The sequence below is a fragment of the Chanos chanos genome, chromosome 3 (assembly GCF_902362185.1).
Source record: "Chanos chanos chromosome 3, fChaCha1.1, whole genome shotgun sequence".
NCBI lineage: Eukaryota > Metazoa > Chordata > Actinopteri > Gonorynchiformes > Chanidae > Chanos > Chanos chanos.
The window spans coordinates 52,366,715-52,390,710 of record NC_044497.1 but is presented as its reverse complement, the minus strand read 5'-3'; the positions used below and the strand labels follow the sequence as shown (position 1 = coordinate 52,390,710).

Sequence of the window (23,996 nt, the reverse complement as noted above, 5' to 3'; positions counted from 1 at the left end):
ATTTCATGTTTTATTAGGTTTGTGAAAACCATGCTGACATTCTGCTATTTGATTTATGGAGCAGTGAATTTCACAGCGAATCTGCCAACTGTCTGCTCAAGACAATGGCAACCTTTGTAAAACATGATTTTCATAAGCTCAGAGCAACGTCTGATAAAGATGACAAAAATAAAATACATCTTGTTTAGATCTGAAACAGAAGGACAGCTTATGATTAATTTATGCGTTTAGTTTAAGATTAATTATACAGTTCATGATTAATTGTGTCATTGATTTTTTGTTCTTTTTTTCTTTTTTTTTGTCTTTGCTTTTTTGTTGTTTTTTTTATTCTTTTGCTTAATCTGCCATTTGGATAAGCAACCATGACAATTTTTTATTTTTTTTGCTAGGCATCGTTTGATTTTTATCTGATGGAATGACTGAACATAATTGAATCTTATCACAAAATGAATGAATGCAAAATTGTTTATTCCTCAATCTGTCTGGTTACGGAGGGAAAAGACAGTCATCATTTCAGTACGATGACTCATCGCGTGGTCCGAGGGAACAACTCCTGGTCCTAAAGTCACTTAAAGATCCCAGGGCTGAAGTTAACATCTGCTGCCCATACAGTGACATTAATAATATACGGTGAAAAGTACAGGTGGAGTCTACAGTCGATCCTCAGGCAACACCCTTGAGCATCACCCCAAAGAAAAACAAGAATTACGCCCAACGGGTGTTTCAGCAAAGGAACTGATGAGTCAGCTTTACTTTTTAGGAGTCATTTTGGGGCTGGGGGGGTGGAGGGGAGGGGTACAATAATAAGAGGTTTCAAGGCTAAAGTAATTTTTTTTTGTGTTATCTTTAAAGGTTCTCTGAGTCAATTCTCTATTCTCATTAGAGATTTTGGTTTAATTAGAAGTTTCTTCACTTTTTTTTTTGTAGATTGATCGATAAGAAAAGAAGAGAAATGCAAAAACCCCATAGCTCCATGGTGCAATAAGATGAATACAGCTACTGAACCTCTACCTGCTCATTATTGTAATGCCCACACAGCTGTTTTCATTCACTCATTTTTGGAGAGAAATTAGCTCCACAAAGCCTTATAACCGAAAGTATATTACGTACTCAAAACACTTTCCCTAGATGTTCGTCCAAAAAAAAAAAAAAAACCCCTCTAAACTAGCAAATTGCGAAGTTACGACAGCACAGATCTGAATTTCTTTAGAATGTTAACTTCTTTTAGAGACCAGTGCATATATGGACTATCCACCTCAAGACTTTACACACAGTCTGTCCCCTGAGTTCTCTGTGTCAGCTGTAATATACGAGTGAGTGGTCCAGGTTCCGAGCATCAGCTGACTGTGGTTCTGTAGCTGTACGCTAGAGTAATGGAATCACCAGCACGTTTTCAACTGCTTTATGGGGCTGGGGATGTGGGTAGCATGCTTATCAAATCTCACAGTACAGCTGGGAGTCTCAGCCAGGACTGGCAGGTGAAATATCAAAAGGATTTAAAAGAAAAAATGATCAAATGCTACACCAAAAGAATTATATTATGGGGAAAAAAGGTTAAGACACACAAACAAACAAACAAACAAACAAAGATTAGTCTGTACCACTGCTGCGCCTGCTGTCTTAAAATAATAATTGGACTGTCTAAACACTGCAGTTTAGCTACATTATTATTACTAACGGAAAGTTGTGCAATGATAGATGTGTTCCAACTTGCATTACTTTAAGTGGTTGCTATGAACTCTTAAAACTTCCTAATGGTATTTTTGACATCGTAATGAAAGAACGACATGATTTGTTTCTTCTTTTAGAAGCTGTGTCATTAAGTCAGTATGTGATTCCATTAAGAACTGACTCTTTGATCGAGTTCTGAGCCTCGTGAGTACATTTATCCAGCTTTGTCAAACAATAATACCATCTAAGTAGGTTTCTATATTCACAATAGCTTAGCATTGAGCTCTCTCTCTCCTTCTTTCTCTCTCTCTCTCTCTCTCTCTCTTGCTCTCTCTTTCTCTCTGCTTCAACACATATGTAAGCTGCATATGAAGTACTAATTGTTTGAACTCTCCAATATACTGATCTACTAGGGGTCTCCACTTGCAGGTCATATTCAGTATGATATACAGTAGTGTGTTCTGTAATGTGCACAGAGGCATATGTCATTGGATAAGTGCCTTGGTGCTGTTCAGGTCTCTGGGACAACACTGCACTCTTCTGGCCGAAACTTTTATTTTCACTCTTTAAAAAGCTATTCAACTCCAGAGGTCAGCATTTCTACTGTATGAGGTCCAAAATACAGCATTCTTCCACATATAGATATAAAACACTCACTGATATGTAATATGGAGACAGCGTAAAACATGGGATGCAGGGTACAAATATTCAATAACAATCACAGTCTTTCATGTTCAATGCACTTTACAGCTGTAGCCTACTGTAAATGTAAAACAATGCACTGAGCCATACATATACTGATACACAAATGTTTGACTGATAGCATACACTCCATAGAGGAGAGGGCTCTTTCTTTTTGGGAGTTCTCGGCAAATGCATGTGCATATTCAACATTTTCTCCATGCAATATTTTACAAATTGTAAAACAGCAGCCAAGAGAGGAAAGCATTACCATTTTTGATATAGACTCTTTAAAGTCAAAGAGATTGAAAAACTCATAAATAACCCAGATTATGACAATGCAAACACACAACGTATGCATTTTTAAATTACTGTACTGTCAATTTCATTCAAATACCACTGGAGGTCACTCTATATCAGGTCCAATTATGCAACAGTCTAAGGTGAGCACAGCTAAATATTTCTAAATATCATGTCAGATATCGCAACCAAGAAATCTCTGGTATGTCGTGTGTACAGAGCACAAGATATTGGCCAAAGAAACAGGTTAACAACAGGTTTCACTAGGAGTGAAATTACCGTAAATTTCAATTCTATTTCTTTAAACACATTTTCCTAAGCGCTGTTACCTTCTCAAGTCACCCTAGAATAAACAATGAGGTTGCCATGCCAACAAGTAGCAGAACTCGCTGTGCAAACACTCCAGCTGCCCGTAGAGTAGCCTTTCACAGTGGACTTGAGTTTAGCCAGGCTGGGTGGACGGAGGTCAGTTATAATTTAGGCTGGAATATTAATGAGGTCTAAATACATAACTCAGAGCAGATATTTTTACCTTCTTGGAAATCAGTGTGAGTGCTGATGATGTTTGGTGGGATACTTGTCTTGCACCCCGTGCCTGTTTTTAATTGCACAGTGGAGGGCCAGACAAGTCAAAATATGAACTTCTCGTTCAACTAAAATGTATATTTTGTAGTACATGAATTTCTTACGCAGCAATAACGCAAGCTTTATATCATACTTGCATTATTTGTTTTGCAGTGGAGTCATGACCTTATAATCTTTCAGGGTTCTTTGGGCACAACACAGAGGTCCTAAGGTCAGGGAGGAATTCTCTCATCAAGTAATAGCTTTTTAACTCCTTTTGTCCCCATCAGAAGACAGCAAGTAGTAGACTATCTTCCGAACTCATCTGGAACTATATATATAGTGGATTGCTTAGCAACTGCATTGTTCAATAAACCCAAACCAGCTGAAGAGACAAATGCTCACTATACAAACTACATGGAGTGGAGTCCTTTTTAATCACTGGTATATCCTATGTAACACACTGTGTAATGAGTAAAGTGGCTCTTCACAACGTGGAATCAGTTCACCAGTAAGACCTGCTCATCACACCACAAACATCTGTTGTTATAACTCAAGCAGATCAAGTCGATGAGACACAATTAACGCAGCGAGATTTTTTTTCTCTCTCTCTCTCTCTCTCTCTCTCAAAATGAGTGACTGCTGCTCTGACGGAGTGAACGAACTAAATAGGGTTTCCAAAGGAGGGAAATAGCAAATGTAAGATTCGCGTGCAGATCCATGTAGGGACATTCATGTGAGCACAACAAGGCACTTGCTCAAAAACCCTTTGATGTATTTATTCATTAAGGTAGAGATGTCAGACAAAATAGGTGTAGATGTACAACACCCATGTCTGTCTGTCTGTCTGTCTCTCTCTCTTTCTCTCTCTCTCTCAATCAAGAGAGAGAGAGAGAAGGTGTGTGTGTGTGTGTGTGTCTCTGACCATAGGTCTCCAAGAAGTGCAAATGCTGAATACTGTAGCTAATGATCCCATCATTGTCAGAGATTAGATTTGTAGTTTAATCTGTTATCATCACCTGGTGAAAAAAGACCTCTAAATGCAATGGGCATTTTTGGATAGGCATCAGCTATTTACCAAGAGTAGGGTAATTTTGCTCTAAATTAGTTACTATTTTTTTTGTTTCGAATGTTGCATAATGTCTAATTGCATTTTGGGACCATGTAGCTGTGCTGTGAGCTAAAATTGGAGTACCCGAAACCATAGGGTGAAAGGGTAACAAATATCCGCCCATGGAGACGATGACCGCTTCGCTCAAATACACACAGAAAGTACGCAGACAGACCGCGTCACAGTTCAAGACAAATCACTCTCAGACAACGAGCAAATTTACATGAATGGTGGAAGACGTAAACCTGTGTGAAGGGGAAAAAAAGTTTGCATTATTTTAAAAGACGACCTTTACTGATGCAAGTGAAGGTTTCAAAGTGTAACTATTGCGTCCTTCGAACTTATTGGCAAGCTGAAAAAGTGCAAGGTGCGCGTCACGTAACCAAAAGTCATGCCGAGTTCTACTGAGGACATCACTACCAGGTGAGCAGGATTTTCACTTCGTTCGCTGTCAAAACACTTTTTTTTCACGACTGGTCTCCGCAAGTTTCAAAGTATCATGACGTAAATGGTTTTGCAGATTTTAATGTTCATTTGTAATTTGTTCAGGAGACAGACTGATTTAAACTTTATGATGCACAAATGTTGCTGCTCTCTAAAACTGCCTAAACACTTTTACTTGTGTGTCTCCACTCTACTACTACTAGTACTTTTACTACTACTTCTACTACTACTACTACTACTACTAGTTATAATAATAGTCATTATCATTGTCATCTGTTTTACTTTGTGGTCATCACCATCATTAATAAATTATTTTTCTTTGAGAACTCAGGCACTTGAAAAAATTTGTTTTAGGACTACTTGATACATGTTCACTTTCTTAGTGCTTTTTTTTTGCACTAAACTTCCACATTCTGAAACTGCTTTCAGTGTGCTTGGATTTGAGCCATCATTCATGATTGCCCACTGCCCTTCACTTCAAGATATTTTATTTTAATTGCATTTAATATTCATTTGGCTGATACTAAACTGCTTCTATCATGATAAACGTCAGTTATGTTAATGGGGTCTGTTGTGTATTGGGTGATTCTAAAAGATGGTGCGCGCTGGCCACTGTAGTTAGCTGAAAATCACATTGTTCTAAAAGGTGATATATGTGCCGGCTACCGTAGTCAGGAAGTTCAATACATATATGTCTTTGTTGCTTGACATGAACGATAGCATGTAAACTATCCAGTTCTCCAGAGTAGACGGTTCCTGAGCATTTATCCTGCAGTGGTCTCCTTCATTCAACGACACCCGACTTAACAGGGTCAAATACCCATACACAATGATAAATATTTCCCTTTAAATGTGGGTACAAGTTGTTATTGCTTACATACAATATGGTACACACAGCACACAATGCACTTACTAAATGTTTTGTTTTGTTTTGTTTTGTGTCGTTTTGTTTCATCTTGCTTCGTTTTGTTTCGTCTTTCTTCGTTGTATACATGAAACATTTACACGTGAGGAAATATACACAGAATAGTCTCTCCTCAGATGGTAGAGGGCCAAAAGGTCCAGCGGAAGCTAAATTTGAAAACATGATAGTGTAATACTCATATTCCAGCATTTTCTGTGTGTGAGCTATTCCATAACGGGAATTTCAGGTGGTTATTTAATACACTGGGTAACATTCATCCGTCACATAAGTTTCCCCTGTCATTGTGATTAAGGCCACAATTTAGTCGACAAGCTTTTGCTACTCTTTTGCCATCGAGCATCATCTTATAAGAAATTAAATCTTTTTTTGTTTTGTATCTTTATTCTCTATTCTTTATTCCAAAGATTATGCAGTTTGGCAGTGGAGCTGGGCAAGTGTTTGAGGAGTAGGTGTCATCATTGCGTGGCTGAATCCGGGTTTTTGCATGACATTGTTTTGTAATGACTTTATTTCGGTTTCCCATCCACACATGCAGAGCAATCCAACCGGAAATGCCATTCTGAGCACATCAGCAGTTGTGAAACAGTGGTGAGGGAGATGAATGGCCAGGCCTGCAACCTCATGGTGTCACCGTCCGGCATGCCCCAGTCCCTGGGAGCCATCACCGGGCAGCAGGTACCCCATATCAGAGTCCATGCTGGCGGCTGCGGTTCCCCGCCCCACCGTGCCAACCCGACCCCTGGCTCCAGGGCAAGCGCCAGCGGCGCTCTTTGCACTCAGTCACCTGTGAATTCTATCACCCTCCCAGCCTTAAGTCTCCGCAGACAAGTGCTGACCAACGGTAAACACCACGGCAACGTTCTCAATGGACCACCACCTTCATCGCAGCACCATGCACCATCCCTCCCTCTCCAACCGGCCACATCCACATCCAAACAGTGCCTCAAATCCACCGGCTCCAACAGCGGCCACAGAGGTAATACGCCTGGCTCCGGTTGGCCTTGCACCTTTGTCGGTGTATCTTAAGAAAATAACGTTTGAGCTTATTAATGAGACAATGCTGTTTTCCTAAATATTATGGTCATGTTTGTATCACGCTGCTTCTAAATGCAAAACCCACGTGCTAACACATTAAAATGCATAAAATGCAAAGGTTTCTGGAGTTCGGATAGGGCGGATATAGTTAGTAACATGATGAAAATGTCTGTAGCTCGTTGATCTGTTGGACTTGGCTGACCAACTTCTGTTGTGCTACTTTAAATTGAAGTCGAATCTACGATGATACAAAAGAGCTGGAATTAAGAGCTCAAAAATTTTCTTGTTTCGAAGAAAAGAGGCAATGACCGTGCCAATCCGCTCATATTTCTTGGTCCAGCGGTCTGGAACCTGAAATGTGATGGAAGCAGGAAGGCAGTGTACTCAAAAGGTCTCTGTCCTACCCAGACACAGTATCCTCCTCTCTCTTGAACACGGTATGGCACAAGAGGGAGAGATATACGTGTCCACCAACATTAGCTGTGATAGGACAATCTCCAAACTCCACAGCGTTTTGTAACAAAGCAGAGACGTGCATGTGTGCATGCATGAATTTCCATCAAATGTGACTGTCGTTACATTTGAACATCATATCGTGTCCTGTTTACTGAAGCTTTAATTCTTCTAACTGAAAAAAAAAAATTGGTTGGTTGTCTTCTATCACACTGAATGGATTTATTAAGACTTAGGAACACTGTTCAGCCTTGTTCTGCCAAAACAACGGCGGTGCTGATTTACATACTAGCCTTCATACTTCACTTACCTCCATATCGTACAGCGGGCTCTCCACCATGTCTTTTCCCTGGACTCTTTCTTTCATATTTTTTGATAATTAACCAAGCAGAAAGCTTGCTCCTAAATGAACCATGGAAGCAAAAGAAGAAAAGAAAACTCATTAGTAATTAACAGAGCTGAAAACATCTCTGAGCAGTGCGAGTTTGTCATGGGAATGCGATGAGTAATCATCTACTTCTTTTGAGGGACAGAACACATTGTGCTTATTTCTTTATGAGGCCAAAATGGTTCTGTTATATGCCTACGAAACAATCTGTACATGACATGGATAGAATATAAACAACGAACAACTGCTATTCACTCTCCACATCAATTATCAAATGAGTTATGATAATGAAAAAAATGGTTAAAAAAATTGGGAATGTATATATTAAAGTTTATCTAACTCTTTTTAATCGATTACATCTGTCAGTCAAGCAAATATAACAAAAAGAGGGAGTGGATGGTACTATTCCTTATATATCCCCTGTTCTTCATCATTCATCTCTGACAACAGTCAAATTTATGGACTTTATAATTGTTGAAAAGTGTTGCTGTGGTTAAATCTCTCATTTATCATACAAACAATGTTTTCAAATGTTTGATAATCATCCATAATGAGCATGAGTGTTTACACAGAAGGAAGCGCATTGACTTAAATTGTGTGGAATCACATTTCACTTTTCAGTCATATCGAGGGTGATGTGATGACACAACTTAACTTTAATTGCATGCGTTAACTCAACTAACTCAAAGGATATGGATTGCTCTCTCTCTCCCTCTCTCTCTCTCTCTGTAAGTAAGACCTTGAAATTAACTCAGTCCTCAAAGAGCAGGGTGTTGTCAGTGTCTTAACGCCCATTACAGCACTCCGTGGGTGTGTATGTAGCAGCAGGATTTAGACAATAGCAATAACAGTAAATGTCAAACAATGAATGATGCTACTACGTAGTGTAAGTTTTGTGTAACCACAAGACCGTTTGATAAAGCGACACCATGCATTGTATGCAGTTTACAGAAGATGAGTTCCTAAAGCTAGCATAAAGCATTAAGGTCTCTCTTAGCCAATATGGTTGTTAGGTCTTTGAAATTGTGTTTTTGACTCGTGCTCAGGAAGCGCTAATGATGGGTTCCTTCAGTGAAGTGCGTTAAAGATTTATGGATGTCATCTTTACCAAATAAACAACAGACAGAAACTATATTTCTATCCCCTGTCTATGTTCTGTTTTCAAGACTGAGGCTTGCCCACGCTGCGTATTGGTTCCAAACATGTACACACATGCATAATTCCTCTTAGCTATATTGTACATCATTTGATGGAGTTCTTCTTATGAAGTGTTTCAAAGCTTAGCGTAACTGAGGTAGAGTGATGTCTAGACAACCTGGCCATATGTGTGAATGGTTTCTCTCACCGTATTCCAGGTTACCCTGTCTTGGGGCAGAACAGAAAACTGCTGGGGCAGTACGGTGGTAAAAACTTACAGGTGACCAATAGTGCCATGATAGTCCAGAGTCTTGACCCTGTTTCTCCAGCAACCATTCAGACTAATGTATCGGGTCCGGCTGCCCCGTATCATGCTCCTCATTCTCTGGGCCTCGTCGTCCCCTTTACAGATGCCAGGTATGTCCCATCAACCCTTTTAAAATGACTGAAAACCAATCGCTGTGAATAAAAAGAAACCGATGATAATGAATTGTTTTTGTGCTGATGTGCGGCTCGGGCTCGGTCTGTGTGTCCAATGAACACGGTCTGTTGTGTTATTGCAGGTCTTTGCTCTCTAGAGAATCCTTGGCCTCCACAACCCTCAGCGTCGCAGAGACCCAATCAGTGCGAAGCAGCAAGTTGGACTGGCCTTATGGGTATCGCGTGCTGCCCCCTCTGTGCCCGCAGCAGAACTCAAATCAGCCAGCGGAGGCCTCTGATCTTCTGAGTCTTCCTCCAGGCACTGCCATGTCCGGAGCCACCAACGTCTCTAACTCCGCCTCGCTTCCCTCCTATCTGTTCACTGGGGACGCCGGCAGTCCCCGTCATTCCTCCCGCTCCAAAAAAAGAGCGCTGTCCATGTCGCCTCTGTCCGACGGCATAGGCATAGACTTCAACTCCATCATCCGCACGTCGCCCACCTCCCTGGTGGCCTACATCAACGGTGCTCGAACCTCGCCCGCCTCCCACCCTGCCCTCTCCCCCCTGCAGTCAGACGTCTGCGGGCACCTCCTGGGCGTGAGAGGGAGCTGCATCTTCCAACCCAGTCACAGCCAACACACTTCTAAGGTCGGCTACACGCCGGCCCTGATGTCAAGCGGCGATCCTCAGCCCGAGACAGAGAACCTTCGCATGCGGAGGCTGGAGGAGGAGAGTGGGCTGGAAGGCCAGCCGAGCAACCTGGTGGTGGAGCAACAGCTTCTGCCGGCAGAGGGAAGCACAGTTGACAGGGCAGCGGAGGACCGAAGCGCCCTCGACAGTGGCCTGTCTCCATCTATACAGCTCCAGCTCCAACTGTCCGCTATCATCAGGACACCAACTCCTCCACTCAGGGGTCCTCCACCACCCTACCACTCTCACCAGCACGTACGAAGGCCCCATAATGACTTCTTTGGACAAAGTGAGAGTCCTATGTGCCAGGTGTCCCTACCCCATGTGGACAATGTTTATTCCCTTCCTCTGGCTCTATGTCCTATGCCAGAAGAGGACGAGGGCGAACTTGACGACTGTAATGGAGGGTACTGCTGCCACTGGCTGGACTGCAGCGCAATTTACAATCACCAAGAGGAGCTGGTGAAGCACATTGAGAAGCTGCATGTCGACCAGCGCAAGGGCGAGGACTTCACCTGTTTCTGGACGGGTTGTCCACGGAAACACAAGCCTTTCAACGCCCGCTACAAACTGCTCATTCACATGAGGGTGCACTCCGGGGAGAAACCCAACAAATGCTCGGTATGTGGGTTCCTGCCTTTCTCGAATTGTTAATTCTGTTAGCCAGAGTCCCAGACTTGCAGTGAGTATGACTCTCAGCTTATATCACCATCAAAAATAATCAAACCAAGCAGCTACAAATTTGCCAAACTGAAAGTAGAAATGGTGAGTTTTACCTCCTCTAGTTGAGTTACAAAAGACCTTTCAATGATCACTGAAGATCTTTTAACCACCCAACAAGATTTTTTTTTTTCCACAGGGGAAAAAATATCAAGGCAAATTAATCATTGGAAGCAGTACTAGAAAAGACCCATCATGGGTTTTGATGTATTGGCGTCTAAGGGTTAAACCGACCTATGACTTCAGTTGTGAAGGCTTTTTCTTTCCGCCATTAGCACGGGCCCTCAACTAATTAGGAAAAATCTGTGATAATTGACATGGGAATATTTGTAATTATGTAGTTATTAAATCAGCACAAAGGGCCTACACTTAAGAGCTGGCAGGAAAACAGGCGGCTTGCTGCCCCAGTCTTCCACCAGCTGTACAGGCAGCCAGGCGCCAAGGGTTCTGTCAGTCAAAGTGACATGGTCTCAGAGAGCCTGTAAGGTACAGTGCAAAGCCCTTTGGCTCTCAGCACTCCCTTGGCTTTGGGTCTCTTTAAATTGGACTGCATGTAAAAGAAAAACAAAACAAAAAAAAAAACTAAACTAAAATAACATGTTACTTATTACACAAGCTTCTCAGACCGTGGTCTAGACATTTAAGGTGAGAAAGTGGAAAAGAGTGGCCTCCTGCTTTTTCTTCCCAATTTGGCTTGGTACAAAAAAAAGCTACAGGTTTTGGATGAGTAAGAGGCAAACTATCCCCATGCCCTCGCCTCATTTCAATGCTCCTGGCTCGTCAATCATTGATGGCACACATACCTGTGGTCGACCTTTTGAGCCAAACACTCACTTATTACTCAGAACCCATTCCTGTTGCCATGGTAGCTAGAACTGCTGGATGGTTTTGTGAAGCATATAATCACAGACTAAAAAAAAACTATTTACAGTCACCTCCTCAGCTGGAAAAGGGGGGAAAAAAGAAAGTCCTGAGGTCTTTTGTTGTTCTATCAAAATTTCATGAGATGACAAACTGCCACCAACAGTTGACAAAGTTCTTACGAAAGACTTCCAGGAGGGATGGATGGCAAGAGAGGCAGAGAAGAATAGTAAACAGACATGTAGCCTTAGATCATAATTAAACAGATCCTATTACCTCACACAATGACAAAAGCTACCCCAGGCATGCCACAACTTGTATTGCTGTCCGTCTCTGTAGATGGGTTATCCATTTACTTTAAGAAACATTTACACAAAGTAATCTGGAATGAATTCAATAAGGAAGATTTTTTCCTAAGAAAAAGAAAAAGGAAATTTAATTTATTTTCTCCTGAAAAAAGCAAACATGTCATTCATGATTGTTTGTTGAATAGATAGATTGGACTGGAGGAGTTTTTTTCCCCCAGCTTTAACTGAAATTGCCTAGTTTTTAATTGTCTGATTTTAGTTTGTTTCAGAGGATAATTATATTCCCAAGAACAAACTTCTGTGTCTGGACAACAAATTAAATGTATTACAATGAACTAAAATGAACCGACGATACACTGGAAAATTTTTTTCTTCCTGGCGTTTGACATGACACCCTTTGCCCAGAACTGTTTTTCGAGAAGTTGTTTTTATATCTACCATCACAGTGAGAGTCCAGTTATGTTTGTCTACTCTAATGAATCTGATTCAGCTATGGAATAATGCATCTGGATCTTCCCCGTTGGAGAAAAACTGTAGGCAGCTACTTTGAAGATAAGCTTGGTTATTCTTAAGATTTCATTATGTATGCGTCACTGTTGGCTGTGTTACGATCTCCAGATCCTTGCGTACTGCTGGATAAAGATTCTCACGGTTTTAAATGTGTCAGAGCAAGCTTAAAATGTCTTCTCTTATATGCATGTGTATGTGATTTTTATGGAAGGAAGATTATAACATACAGTGGGTGTAAGTGGTGTGCTCTCTCTCTCTCTCCCTCTCTGTCTCTTTTTTCTCTCTCTCCTACTCTCTTTCTGAGCATGTGTGTGTGAATGTGTGTGTATGTGTGTGTGTGTGTGTGTGTATGTGTGTGTGTTTGTGTGTGTGTGTGGAGGAGAAGATGTTTGAAGCTCTATTCATTAAAATGGTACACACTTGCTTAGATCACTTAGCTTTAAAGATAGGCAACCCCATTCGTGTTAATCCAGTTAGGTCCCTCCACAAAGAAAAGCTTGAAATTCTAGTCCTGTCTGAGTTGCTGAATAATGTGTTAGCTGTATATGTTGCTTGCCAGGACTTTTTTAGCGGTTTTTGAGCAACTGTAAGGAGGGAAACTACACTGGCATCAGAAACAATGCTTTTTTCCTTTCCCGCCTTACACAAACCTTTTCATGTCTCTGGAGTGATCTCCCTTTGTTCTCTCACAATGGAGGCAAGATAGTTGCTCAGTTTGAACAGATTTCATCCAAAACTAATAGAGCCCTTGTTGATAAAAAAGTTTAATGGTATTTTTTTAAGGATGGTCTCCCGCCAGTGCTATGAGACATTGATATCTTACTTAACTCTCACACTACTAATAGTTCTTTGAACTGTGTCTATAACAACAATGCGCTTAGCATCCAGATGTTTTTTTTGGGGGGTTTTTTTGGTTAGAAATATGGAGAAACATGTACTGCACAACATTTGCCATTACTATAATGACTTTAGACACCAATGGAATTGTCTGAGAATGTGTGTTGCATAGTAGTTTGGGCGGTGCTAGCCCTTTGGTGTTAAAAGGAGACGGGTGGGAGGTGAAGGGGGGGAGAAAACACAGGGGCATGGGAGGGAAAGGGGGAGGGGGAGATGTTACCAGGCTGACTGCTGGCACAGGACAGATCTGCCATTATTCACTGGGGCATGGAAGGATGCCATGGTCTGTCAGAGGCTTGCTGTGGCTTTGAGCCGTACGCAGGAGCCATGTCACCGTCTATTCAGTCCCTCTGTCTCGCAGGGCAGCCAACGGGGGGTTCAGAGCTTTATTAAATAAAGTCTATCTGAAAGGCTGCTCTCGCACTCTGAGCCACTCCAGCACGCCAGTGGACCACTGGCGGTCTCCAGCCTTGTCGGGGCGTTGTGTTGTGTCTGTTCTCCCAACAGTCCTGATCTGAATGCTTATTGATTGCATCCCTTCCCTCTCGGGCCGCGCTCCTCTTACGCTTGGTGGACAGTCACAGTTGTTAGCAAGTGGTCTACTGCGCTCGCGATTCAATGGCAGTCGAAGGGATCAAACATGACGAATATCATTTCTGATTTCAGTAGCTCTCGACGTTGAGTTGAGACCTCTCCCTCTATGACGTCGTGGAACATTGATTTTGCTTTTAACCACGTAAAAAAAAAAAGGAGGTGTATGTGTATGAAAGAAGAGAGGAAATCCAGCATGATGAGAAGTTAATGCTTACACTGAAATATGGTCGAAAACGTCTTTTAAGACAAAGGAAATGATATTTTTAAATTACGCATTTAGAGAAAACTTCACCTTTACTCGTGTGCACTGTTTATAATAGGGGTCATGGCAAGAAGTAGAGAGTGTTTAGATTGCGCGTGAAGAGACTATGAAATGGTAGAGGCAGTCTCCGAACTCCTTTAATAAACAGCTATTTAATCCAAGTCTCAAGCACTCAGCTTTTCAAACAAAACCTGTGTAATGAGAGAAAGAGAAAGAGAGAGAGAGAGAAAGAGAGAGAGAGAGAGAGAGAGAGAGAGAGAGAGAGAGAGAGAGAGTTTAGGCAAACCACAAAAGGAAGCATGAACACTCATTAGTGGAAAGACAAAAAGGATGTTGTGGTCACATTTGTGTGTACTTTGACAAAACCTATGAATATTATTGAAGCAAACCACCTAATTAAATTTCTTTTCCTCTGTATGCAGAACTTTTCATCATATATTGTCTTTATGAGGGCGATATCTCAGTGGTGTTCTTTCTTTTAACAACTGTGTTTCACAATAACAACAATAATGTAAAAAAAAATGTTTTTAAAACCTTCGGCACTGTCGGCTATTACTTTCCTTTGTGTAAATCTCTATGAGAGAGGAATCATTTAAAACACATGACTCTCAAGAGTTCAAGCAGATGTTTTCCTGGAACTGTTTATCTGTCAGAAACCCCCCCCCCCCCCCCCCCCCCCAGCAGAGCAGGGGATAAAATGATTACACTTTGCTGGTGGTTGCGGTTTCTTCCCCTGGAAGTTTTGCTGAAGTTCCTGTACAAGGTCTGTGAAAATCGTTAATATCCTAAACGAGATCTCACAGGTAGCTAACTGAAAATACTTAAAAAAAAAATATATATATATATATATATATATATATATATATATATATATATATATAAAACAATAGCAGTTTGTCCATAATTTACCTACAGAAAAGAAAGAATGGGTTGAACATTCAGTTCAGCTGAGCTTAAAATAAATATGCCAAAGTGATGGATCCATAAAGAAAATTAATTGACAGTGTAATTTCTGCTTTCTGTCCTGAGGACAAGGCACAGTGCAGAGCAAGACAGACACAGCCAGTTTAGGAGGAAACCTAGAATAAATAAACAGCTAAAACGATTTGAATGGTACTTTTTTTTTTTTTTTATTTGGTCACACCAGCATTTAATAGTGGTATGTATTAGACCTTAGGAAAGTATACTTTTGTATTGGTTTCCTTCTTAGGATAATGTCTGTGTTTTTCCACCTCCGTGAGATCAGCCGGGCTGTTCTCTGTCACATGACACTAACTGCTCCCGTGGTCAAATTCCTGCTCATTACTCATCACTCAGCCCATGTCCAGGAAGGACAAAGAGCTGATGTTCTACATGCTCACTGAGTGAGGTCACTACAGTAAGATCTTAATGCTTCGTTTTGCTTTTTTACTGGATGAGGAAGGAGCAAATTCTTGTGGTCCTGACATAACTGTAAAGTATCAGATTGAGTGTAATATTAACGAGAGCTCCCCTTCATACTGGGTTCTGTTGAGCTGTTGTCTTCCTTCCTCTGGTAAATCCATATGTACACGGAAGATGTATGTTATATGCATCTTTCCTTGCTGATCTAGCCAATACGGCCGTAACTCTTAACAAATCAAGTTTAGGTCAAAATCAGATGCCACAACCCTTGCGATCAGTGTTCGCAGGCTCAGGAGGAAGATGTTTGTGGGTGGTTTGGATATCTGTTCAAATTTCCACTTTCATTAGAGGGCCATGAAATCATTAATCCATTCACATGGGCAGTTAAACACTGACCCCTCCTGGTTTCTCTTATTTGTAGCATGCAGAAATGCATAAGATTGTCAGACCAGTTATTCAGTGTATGGGAATACCGGGCAACTGTGAGTGACACAAAGTTCCTGCCCTGTACACTACCTTCTTCCTTTGTCAACCCATTATTTTTCTGTTTTTATGTCTGTGTGTGTGTGTGTGTGTGTGTGTGTTTATCAGTTTGAGGGTTGCCAAAAGGCGTTCTCTCGATTGGAGAATTTGAAAATCCACCTTCGGAGTCACACAGGAGAGAAACCTTACCTCTGTCAGCACCCAGGATGCCAGAAAGCCTTCAGTAACTCCAGTGACCGCGCAAAACATCAGCGCACCCACCTCGACACAGTGAGTGCCCCCAGATACCCTCAAACCGTTCAGTGAGCCGGTCTCCCACACAAGAGTAACAAACCTTCCAATACCAGACACTGGAACCACTGCAACAGCATTTTTCCATAACACTCAGTTTTGTTTTGTTTTGTTTTTTTCCTGCATGATTTCTCACAGAAACCCTACGCGTGTCAGATTCAGGGCTGCACAAAGCGCTACACAGACCCCAGCTCCCTTCGCAAGCATGTGAAATCACACTCCTCAAAGGAACAGCAAGCCAGGAAAAAGGTCTGTCATTAATTTCTGCACTAAGCAACACAAAGGTTACTCATTCTAGACAAAGATATAAACAGAAGGAGTATGTAATATCACCTGACAAGCGCTTGCCTGGTCGTATCAATCGACTCATTGATAAAGCCACCCGGGTTTTACCGCAGGGTTCCTCTATATGTGATCCATGACTCCATGACATGTTCAAGAAACTGTAGACACTTCAGCTGGGAAACCATTTGTCCTCCATCGCTGGTTTTGAAAAAATCTATTTTGAGTTGTATAAACAGCCTCTGGGCTCAGAAAGCTAGCCCTTCTAAAGGTAGATTCACCAACGCATAATGTTCAGATTGATCTGGTAGTAAGTTCCATATTTTATCCACTTTAGGACATATGTATGTATGTGCCTACACACAAATATACACATGCGCACGCGCACACACACACACACACACACACACACAAAAGACAATTACTCAGGAACATGGATGGAAAAATCTAATTTCATTCTATATATTCGATATATTCGTATTTATATAGAAGCATGTAGTCATGCACACTATATACTTACACCAAGGTTTTAAAATTGAAACTTGCTAATTGTGATATGTAGGAGCTGAGTCTCATTAACACAAAGAAAAAAAATGAAAGTCACATCACCATAGATACAGTTTCTAAAGGTGAGCTGGTTCTGTGGAGGGAAAGAAAAAAGGAGGAGAAATGTTTGCAGTTGCCAGGAATATGGAGAGCAACGTGATCCTAATGTGTCTGAAAGTTATCTTTGTTTCATCGTTATGTCCTTAAATTAACCAAAACTCTTTTTATATAAATAATCTCACATCATGCTTATCACACCAACCGAGTCTTTATGTAGGCAAATAGTTATGTTTTGTTTTGCTCACAGAGGTAATGATCTTGTGTGAAAAAAAAAATCATTTTATAAACAACGCAGACTTAAGGACCTTTGGAATATGTAATCACCATGTTTAAAGTTTTCTTTGCATTCATTTTCTCTGTTCTTAGTTAAGGCCCAATACAGAACTAAACCAAGACGAACTGTCAGACTGCCTAACAATTCAACCCCTGCAGCCAAGCCTTTCACCTCTGGATTTGATTGACAGCAAATTGTGCCAATCCCCTGGTACCAACAGCAGCATAAATACAGGTATACAGCACTCAAAAGATAAATCAAATGGAAGAAATTATGACACCAGTCTATTTTTAGATAACAGTACAGTGCTGTGAAAAAGTATACGCCCCCTTACCGATTTCTTGTATTTTTACATATTTGTCAATTCAGTGTTTCAGATCATCAAACTAATTTTCACATTAGAGAAAGATAACCCGAGTAAACACAAAATGCGTTTTTTAAATGATGATTTCATTTACAGAAGGAAAAAAGCTATCCAACCCTACATGGCCCTGTGTAGTAAACAATTGCCCCCTTATTTACTAAATCTAGTGAAACTGAACCCAATTATCAGCTAAATTTGGTTAATTGGTTATTAACCGAATTTAACTGATAATTGGGTTCAGTTTCACTAGACACACCCAGGCATGATTACTGCCAGACCTGTTGAATGTAAACGTCGCTTTAATAGAACCTGCCTGGCAATGTAAAGCAGGGTAAAAGGTCTCAAAAAGCAGCACATGATACCATGATCTAAAGAAGTTCAAGAACAGATGAGAAACAAAGTCACTGACATCTATCAGTCTGGAAAGGGTTACAAAGCCATTTCTAAGGCTCTGGGACTCCAGCGAACCAGGGTGAGAGCCATTATCTACAAATGGAGAAAACTTGGAACAGTGCTGAACCTTCCCAGGCGTGGCCGGCCAACCAAAACTCTTCCAAGATCGCATCGACGACTTATCCAGGAGGTCACGAAAGAACCTAGACGAGCATCTAAAGAACTGCAGGCCTCACTTGCCTCAGTTAAGGTCAGCGTTCACGATTCCATGATGAGAGACTGGGCAAAAATGGCATCCATGGTAAGAGTTCCAAGGTGAAAAACCAACGGCTGACCAAAAAGAACACAAAGGGTCGTCCCACATTTGCCAAAAAACATCTCGATGACCCCCAAGACTTTCGGGTAACACAGCATTCCACAATAAGAACATCATACCAACGGTCAAACATGGCGTGTCAGCGTGATGGTCTGGGGTTGCTCTGCTGCTTCAGGACCTGGACCTGACTTGCCATAATTGATGGAACCATGAATCCTGCTCTCTACCAGGAAATCCTGAAGGAGAATGTCCGGCCATCAGTTCGTGACCTAAAACTCAAGCGCAAGTTGAGCTACGCAACAGGACAATGATCCGAAGCACACAAGCAAGTCCACCTCTGAATGGCCCAAAAGCATGAAAAATGAAGGTTTGAGTGGCCTAGTCAAAGTCCTGACTTGAAATCCGATTGAGATGCTGTGGCATGACCTCAAACGGACCGTTCGCGTTCGAAAACCCTCCAATGTGGCTGCATCAAAACAATTCTGCAAAGAAGAGCAAGCATAAATTCCTCCACGGCGATGTAAAAGACTCATAACCAGTTATCGCAAACGTTTGACTGCAGTTGTTGCTGCCGAGGGTGGCACAACCAGTTATTAGGTTTTGGTGGGGAAAGGGGGGGGGGGGGGGGGGGGCTTTTTCACATGAGTAACATAGGTTTTGAATAACTCTTTACCCTCAATAAATGGAACAAACATTTAAAAGCTGCATTTTGTGTTTACTCACATTTGTCTTATATTAAAATCAGTTGGATGATCTGAAACATTTAAACGTGACAAGCAAAAACAGAAGAAATCGGGAAGGGGCCAATTTTTTTTTTTTTTTTTTTCACAGCACTGTAAAACTCCAATGCATTTGACATTTGTAATTAACCCTGTTTAATAACCCCTGTTCAATGAACTGCAAGAAATTATTACATTTTCCCTGATTAAACTCCTAATAAAAGAGACTTGTTTCTTTGTAAACAAGTCTCTTAAACAAGTCCTTACATACACATATATATATATATTGTGTTCGTAATTTTTTTATTTGTCTCTGTGACAGATGTCTTCTCTATCAACCAGTCTAGCCATGCCAGCAGTGTAGCTGGCTCCTTGCATCTCGCTCATCATTCTCCTAATGACCTCCTGCTACCTCTGCTTCCCCATCTGCACGAAACCAACAGGTACCGGTATTAGTTCATTTACACAGGACATCACTCGCTGCAAGTGCAGCTATGATGAAAAACAGAAATGTGTGAGGAGGACTAATGAAGAACGATCCTTTGTTTTTCTCAGAGGAAACAGCAATGAACCACGGCCACGTAATTTGTCCTTTGTTTCACTTCCATTACGAAACAGAGACACGGAACAGCAGCAGAATTTTAAATTGAGAGCTCAACTGTAATTAAAGTGTAAAAGAGCGTTAGCTGAAGTGCTGTGCAAATCAATTAAAAAGTGAAAGCAGAGCAAACCAAATGTGTGTTTAAAACACGGTTACTTTGGTTCAGGGTTCTGGACCTGTTCAAGTACTCACAGCTTGTTCAACATATTTCTTCTACTCCATTGTCAGCACACTTGACTAAATTAACCAAAACTAAATTTTAATGACTTGATTATTATTGAATCGGCTGTGTGGACTGTGAAATATTACAAATAAATAGCATTGCCATCGTGGCTTTAACCTGCTTAATACAGACCATATTGTTAAACTGAAAATGTTTCCTGAATTTTTTTTTTTTTCTCTCCCTTCCTTTTCTGCTAATCCTCTGCAGAACGAAAGAAACTTTAATTTCATGGTCACCATAACTGCAAATGCATGATAATGAAAGTTCTGTACCCTAAGAACCTTCAGTTTCCCTGGCTTGCCACCTCCTGCTGGCCCTAAAATTAGTACCTAGCTCACTTGAGGACTGAAAGAAAGACTGTAGAAAGAGAAAAGTTCTCTTGCTAATGTTCTCATGTATATAATGAGAGAGAGAGAGAGAGAGAGAGAGAGAGAAAGTTTCCTGAGCAGAAGACTGTGGGATAGCTTCCACTATATGTTTGCAGAAGATCAAAAGAAAAGGCGGGGTAGTCTTTGTCAATCTTTAAAAGGTTGATGGATTAGTTCAAATAATCGTTAAAGATTGGGTTTTTCACCCCTTTTCTTCATATTGTGGTCCACTCTCAATGAGGAAACCTGCCATAGTCTAGACCACATCAGCTTTGTGAGAGACTGTCCAGTTTTCATTCATTTTGAGTTCACTTTGGCTAAGTGAATCACTATGACTGATTTAAATGCTCCAATACTCTTTTTCTTTTGCTCTGATCTGCAACAAATAAGTCCTTAAACATTGGTTGTCATGGAGTTATGGCTGTACGCTCATAGTCAGAATAATCAGATTTAAATAAAGCACTATTTTCTCCTCGGTGAAAAGAGCTATTGGGCTTTTGTGAGTCCTGCACATCTACTGAAGGAAAGTGTTTGGGGGAGAGGTTTACAGTTTTGGAAGGAATGCAACGCTGTGACTTAGTCAGCCCATACAAATGCATTCCTCCATCGCTGAACTTCAAAGGCACAGAGAGAGAACCGTTTTTCGCAGCACTGGAGCCAGATGCTCATGGCTACTTGCTGGTTGCAATTGTTCCAGTACCAGCAGTAGGCACGCCATTCCCTGCAGGATCTTAGAAAGACAATTGGCCAGTGAGAGCAAGCCTCACTCTGCCTCATTGGTCTCAAGGGTTTGCATTAATGGATGCATAGCCACCGACCAGAGTGTGCCAGGAATTCAATAAGCGAATCGTAAATTCTGAAAATTAGCACAAAAACGAAAGGCGATTGCAGTAATTACCTCTCAAGATGTTAAACCAATTGTAAAATCCCTGTGGCTGAGTATTTCTTTAATGTGTTTTTCCCTTGCCCTAGTGTAACATTATTTGTTTGTTTGTTTGTTTGTTTGTTTTGTCAATGATCAATGACCACAACTTTTGTTCTATCCATGTAGCCATTAATACATAAATAAATATGATGTCCAAAGAGATTTCCTCAGCCCAGTCATACTTTTTTTTTTCCTATGCTCTCTTCAGATTCGTTACTCCCTTGCCCCAGCACAGAGGCTCTGCTTCATCTCGCTTCCCAGCTCCTCAATCTCAGCTTACCACAAGACTCACGGTTCCACCCCAAAAGACCTGTGGCAAAGCGCTAAGTCACTCCACACCCAGTCCACTCACATCCAACCCAATACTTCAGCAAGGTCAGTTTCTCTCCTCTTTTCCCTTAGTCCATTTTTACACCCTATTTTATACTCCAAGGGTGTGTTTAAAAACTGTTAACAGAGGGGCAGTGGACAGGTCTCACTTGAGATAGGTTTTATTGTTAGATACTACAACAGAGTTTTGTGTTGTAGGCAGTTGATACATGACACTAGTGGAACAGAGAGAGAAGGTGCATCTGACTGAAACATAATTATCATATCTCTGCCTTGGGAGCAAAAGATGATTGTTTATTTAGAGAGTGCAGTGTCAAAAATAGATTCCTTTTATTAATAGGTCTTGCAAGTGCTTGGTAAAGTGTACCTTTTTGAAAATTTATGATAGCAGACCTGCGTTTTATATAAAGGACATGATGATACAGATTCAAGGGTGATTATAGCAGCAGAGTGGAATCATTACCTTGCCATATCTTGTCTGAAATCTAAAGAAAACCTACACAGAGCTTACAGCGGCTTTTTTTTCCCTCCTCAGGTTTCTCCGGTCATATTCAGTCACCGTGCTTGTATAATGACAGTGACTCACCCAGGACAACGAATCAGGTACCCCCGTGTTCCATAATGCAGATTCCTACGTTTGAGCACAGTCTGGCCCCCACAGTCACAACACAGCACGACCCAGATCGCGTTCCCAGACCGCTGTCGGGAATCACAGGTAAAACAGAAATACGAAGAGGGAGATACATAGTTACTTGGATTTAATTATCACAACACAAAACACAATCAGAACTGAAAGAAATATGCATGTGTATGCGTTGTTTGTATGTGTGTGTGTGTGTGTGTCAGAGGTGTACAATCATCAGAGTGGATCACAGGCTTTCCTGACAGACCAGGGAAACACCATGTCGGAGGACAACTATCTCCACATTAGCGCCTTGGATCGGGGCTCGAGCCAGCTCTCATGTGTCTATGCCGAAGGATGACATTCAGCCTGTCCATCCCACAATGAGTTCACACTTGTTTTCTCAAATTGTCTCTAAGCAATGCCTCTGTTTTCTTTGTACTGTCAAAATAACTGTTTATTTGTTACATCATTCAGTGTTTCTCCTCTGTTGCAAAGACTTCTTTTTCTATTAGAAAATCTCTGAATTTGAGCTTTCGTACTTTCATATTCAAACTGTCTTAATTAAAAATGAATGGCTCTTTCTGGATGTTCATTTTGTACATTACAGCATTTTTAGATTAACGGAATTATCTTTGAAAATTTTGGGAAAAAACAATATAATGTAATTGAGAACACAATGTTAACTAAATATGTAAATAGATTTTGTACATATTTTTTAAATGATTTCTACCACCAAAAAACATTGGTTTGTGTCGAGCATTCTAAATCGCATTAGTTGGTCAAAGGGGGAACATGGAAATGTATCAGTTTTTCCACCCAATGGCATCATCCCGGAATGCAGTCCTCCTTGTTTCACACTGGAATATAATGCCCCCTCTTGGATGAACATGTGCACAGTAGAAAAAAAAAACATGGAAAAATTGTGTGCTGCTTTTAACTCACGACAAATAAACTAGGGAGTGTATTTAAGTGCGTGTGTAGGACTTTTACTAAAACAACTGACACAGAGCATTTTCATGTAATGAATGTGTGTGTGTGTGTGTGTGTGGACATTCAGCTTTTTCTTTCATGAAGGAAAACAATTAAAAAAACAACCACAGTTCTCAGCATTCAGCACACAGGATGCCTTAGAGAAAGAACAGCCATAGCCTAAAATATAACATCTAAACAAAAATCATTTCATCATTGCCTCTTTTTATAGAGCAAAGCCATTAAAGTCTTGTATCTTCTTTAAAATGGGTTTTAACAAGTCTTTTAGAGGCGGTCTCTCTCACAAAAAAAGGTCCGGTTTCATAAGATAAATACTTTGCAAAGAGAATGCATCTGTGCTCAAATACTAGATAGTTTTCTCATCAGAATGTAAACATAGCATAAACAGTTTCTGCATTTTTACACATACCTACTTATTGTGAAAAATGTGAAAAATTGTTTTGTTGTGTTGTGTTTGCTTTCTTGTTAAATCATGCAATCTAGCATTTATAGTTTACCCTATTTTCCAAATAGCATATCAATTTATATTTTATTTCGCTGCTGTGCAGCAAAGGTAAAGGTGAAGAGAGAGAATATGAATGATTAGTACAACGAGCTAATATAATTGTTAATTTTGAAACAAAACGACTGATGGGTCTTTTTCATCCGTTCTTGTAAACTTTTAAACACCATACAAACCGTTTCGAACAGAGAATGATCAGATATAAAATAACAGGTTATCTGTACGTGCACTGACCAATGGACAGAGCTCCAGAGCTCCATGCTTTGAATGGATGGCTAACCAAGCACCTTGGGGTCTCCACGTCCTCTCTGACTAGGACAGAAAACGCTAGGCTTCCTTTAATACGCTGA

The 23,996-nt window shown here is 40.9% G+C and overlaps 1 protein-coding gene across 1 annotated transcript; it reads left to right on the top strand.

The window, feature by feature from the left end:
• The first annotated feature begins 4,598 nt into the window (after positions 1–4,598).
• Positions 4,599–22,639, top strand: glis3 (GLIS family zinc finger 3). Its single transcript, XM_030769107.1, has 12 exons — positions 4,599–4,750; positions 6,232–6,672; positions 8,928–9,126; positions 9,273–10,448; positions 14,585–14,597; positions 15,946–16,107; positions 16,267–16,377; positions 17,383–17,524; positions 19,405–19,525; positions 21,408–21,574; positions 22,065–22,244; positions 22,376–22,639. Exons 2-12 carry the CDS (start codon positions 6,294–6,296, stop codon positions 22,510–22,512), a joined length of 2,787 nt encoding a protein of 928 aa, XP_030624967.1. The 5' UTR covers positions 4,599–4,750; positions 6,232–6,293; the 3' UTR covers positions 22,513–22,639.
• The last annotated feature ends 1,357 nt before the right edge of the window (positions 22,640–23,996 follow it).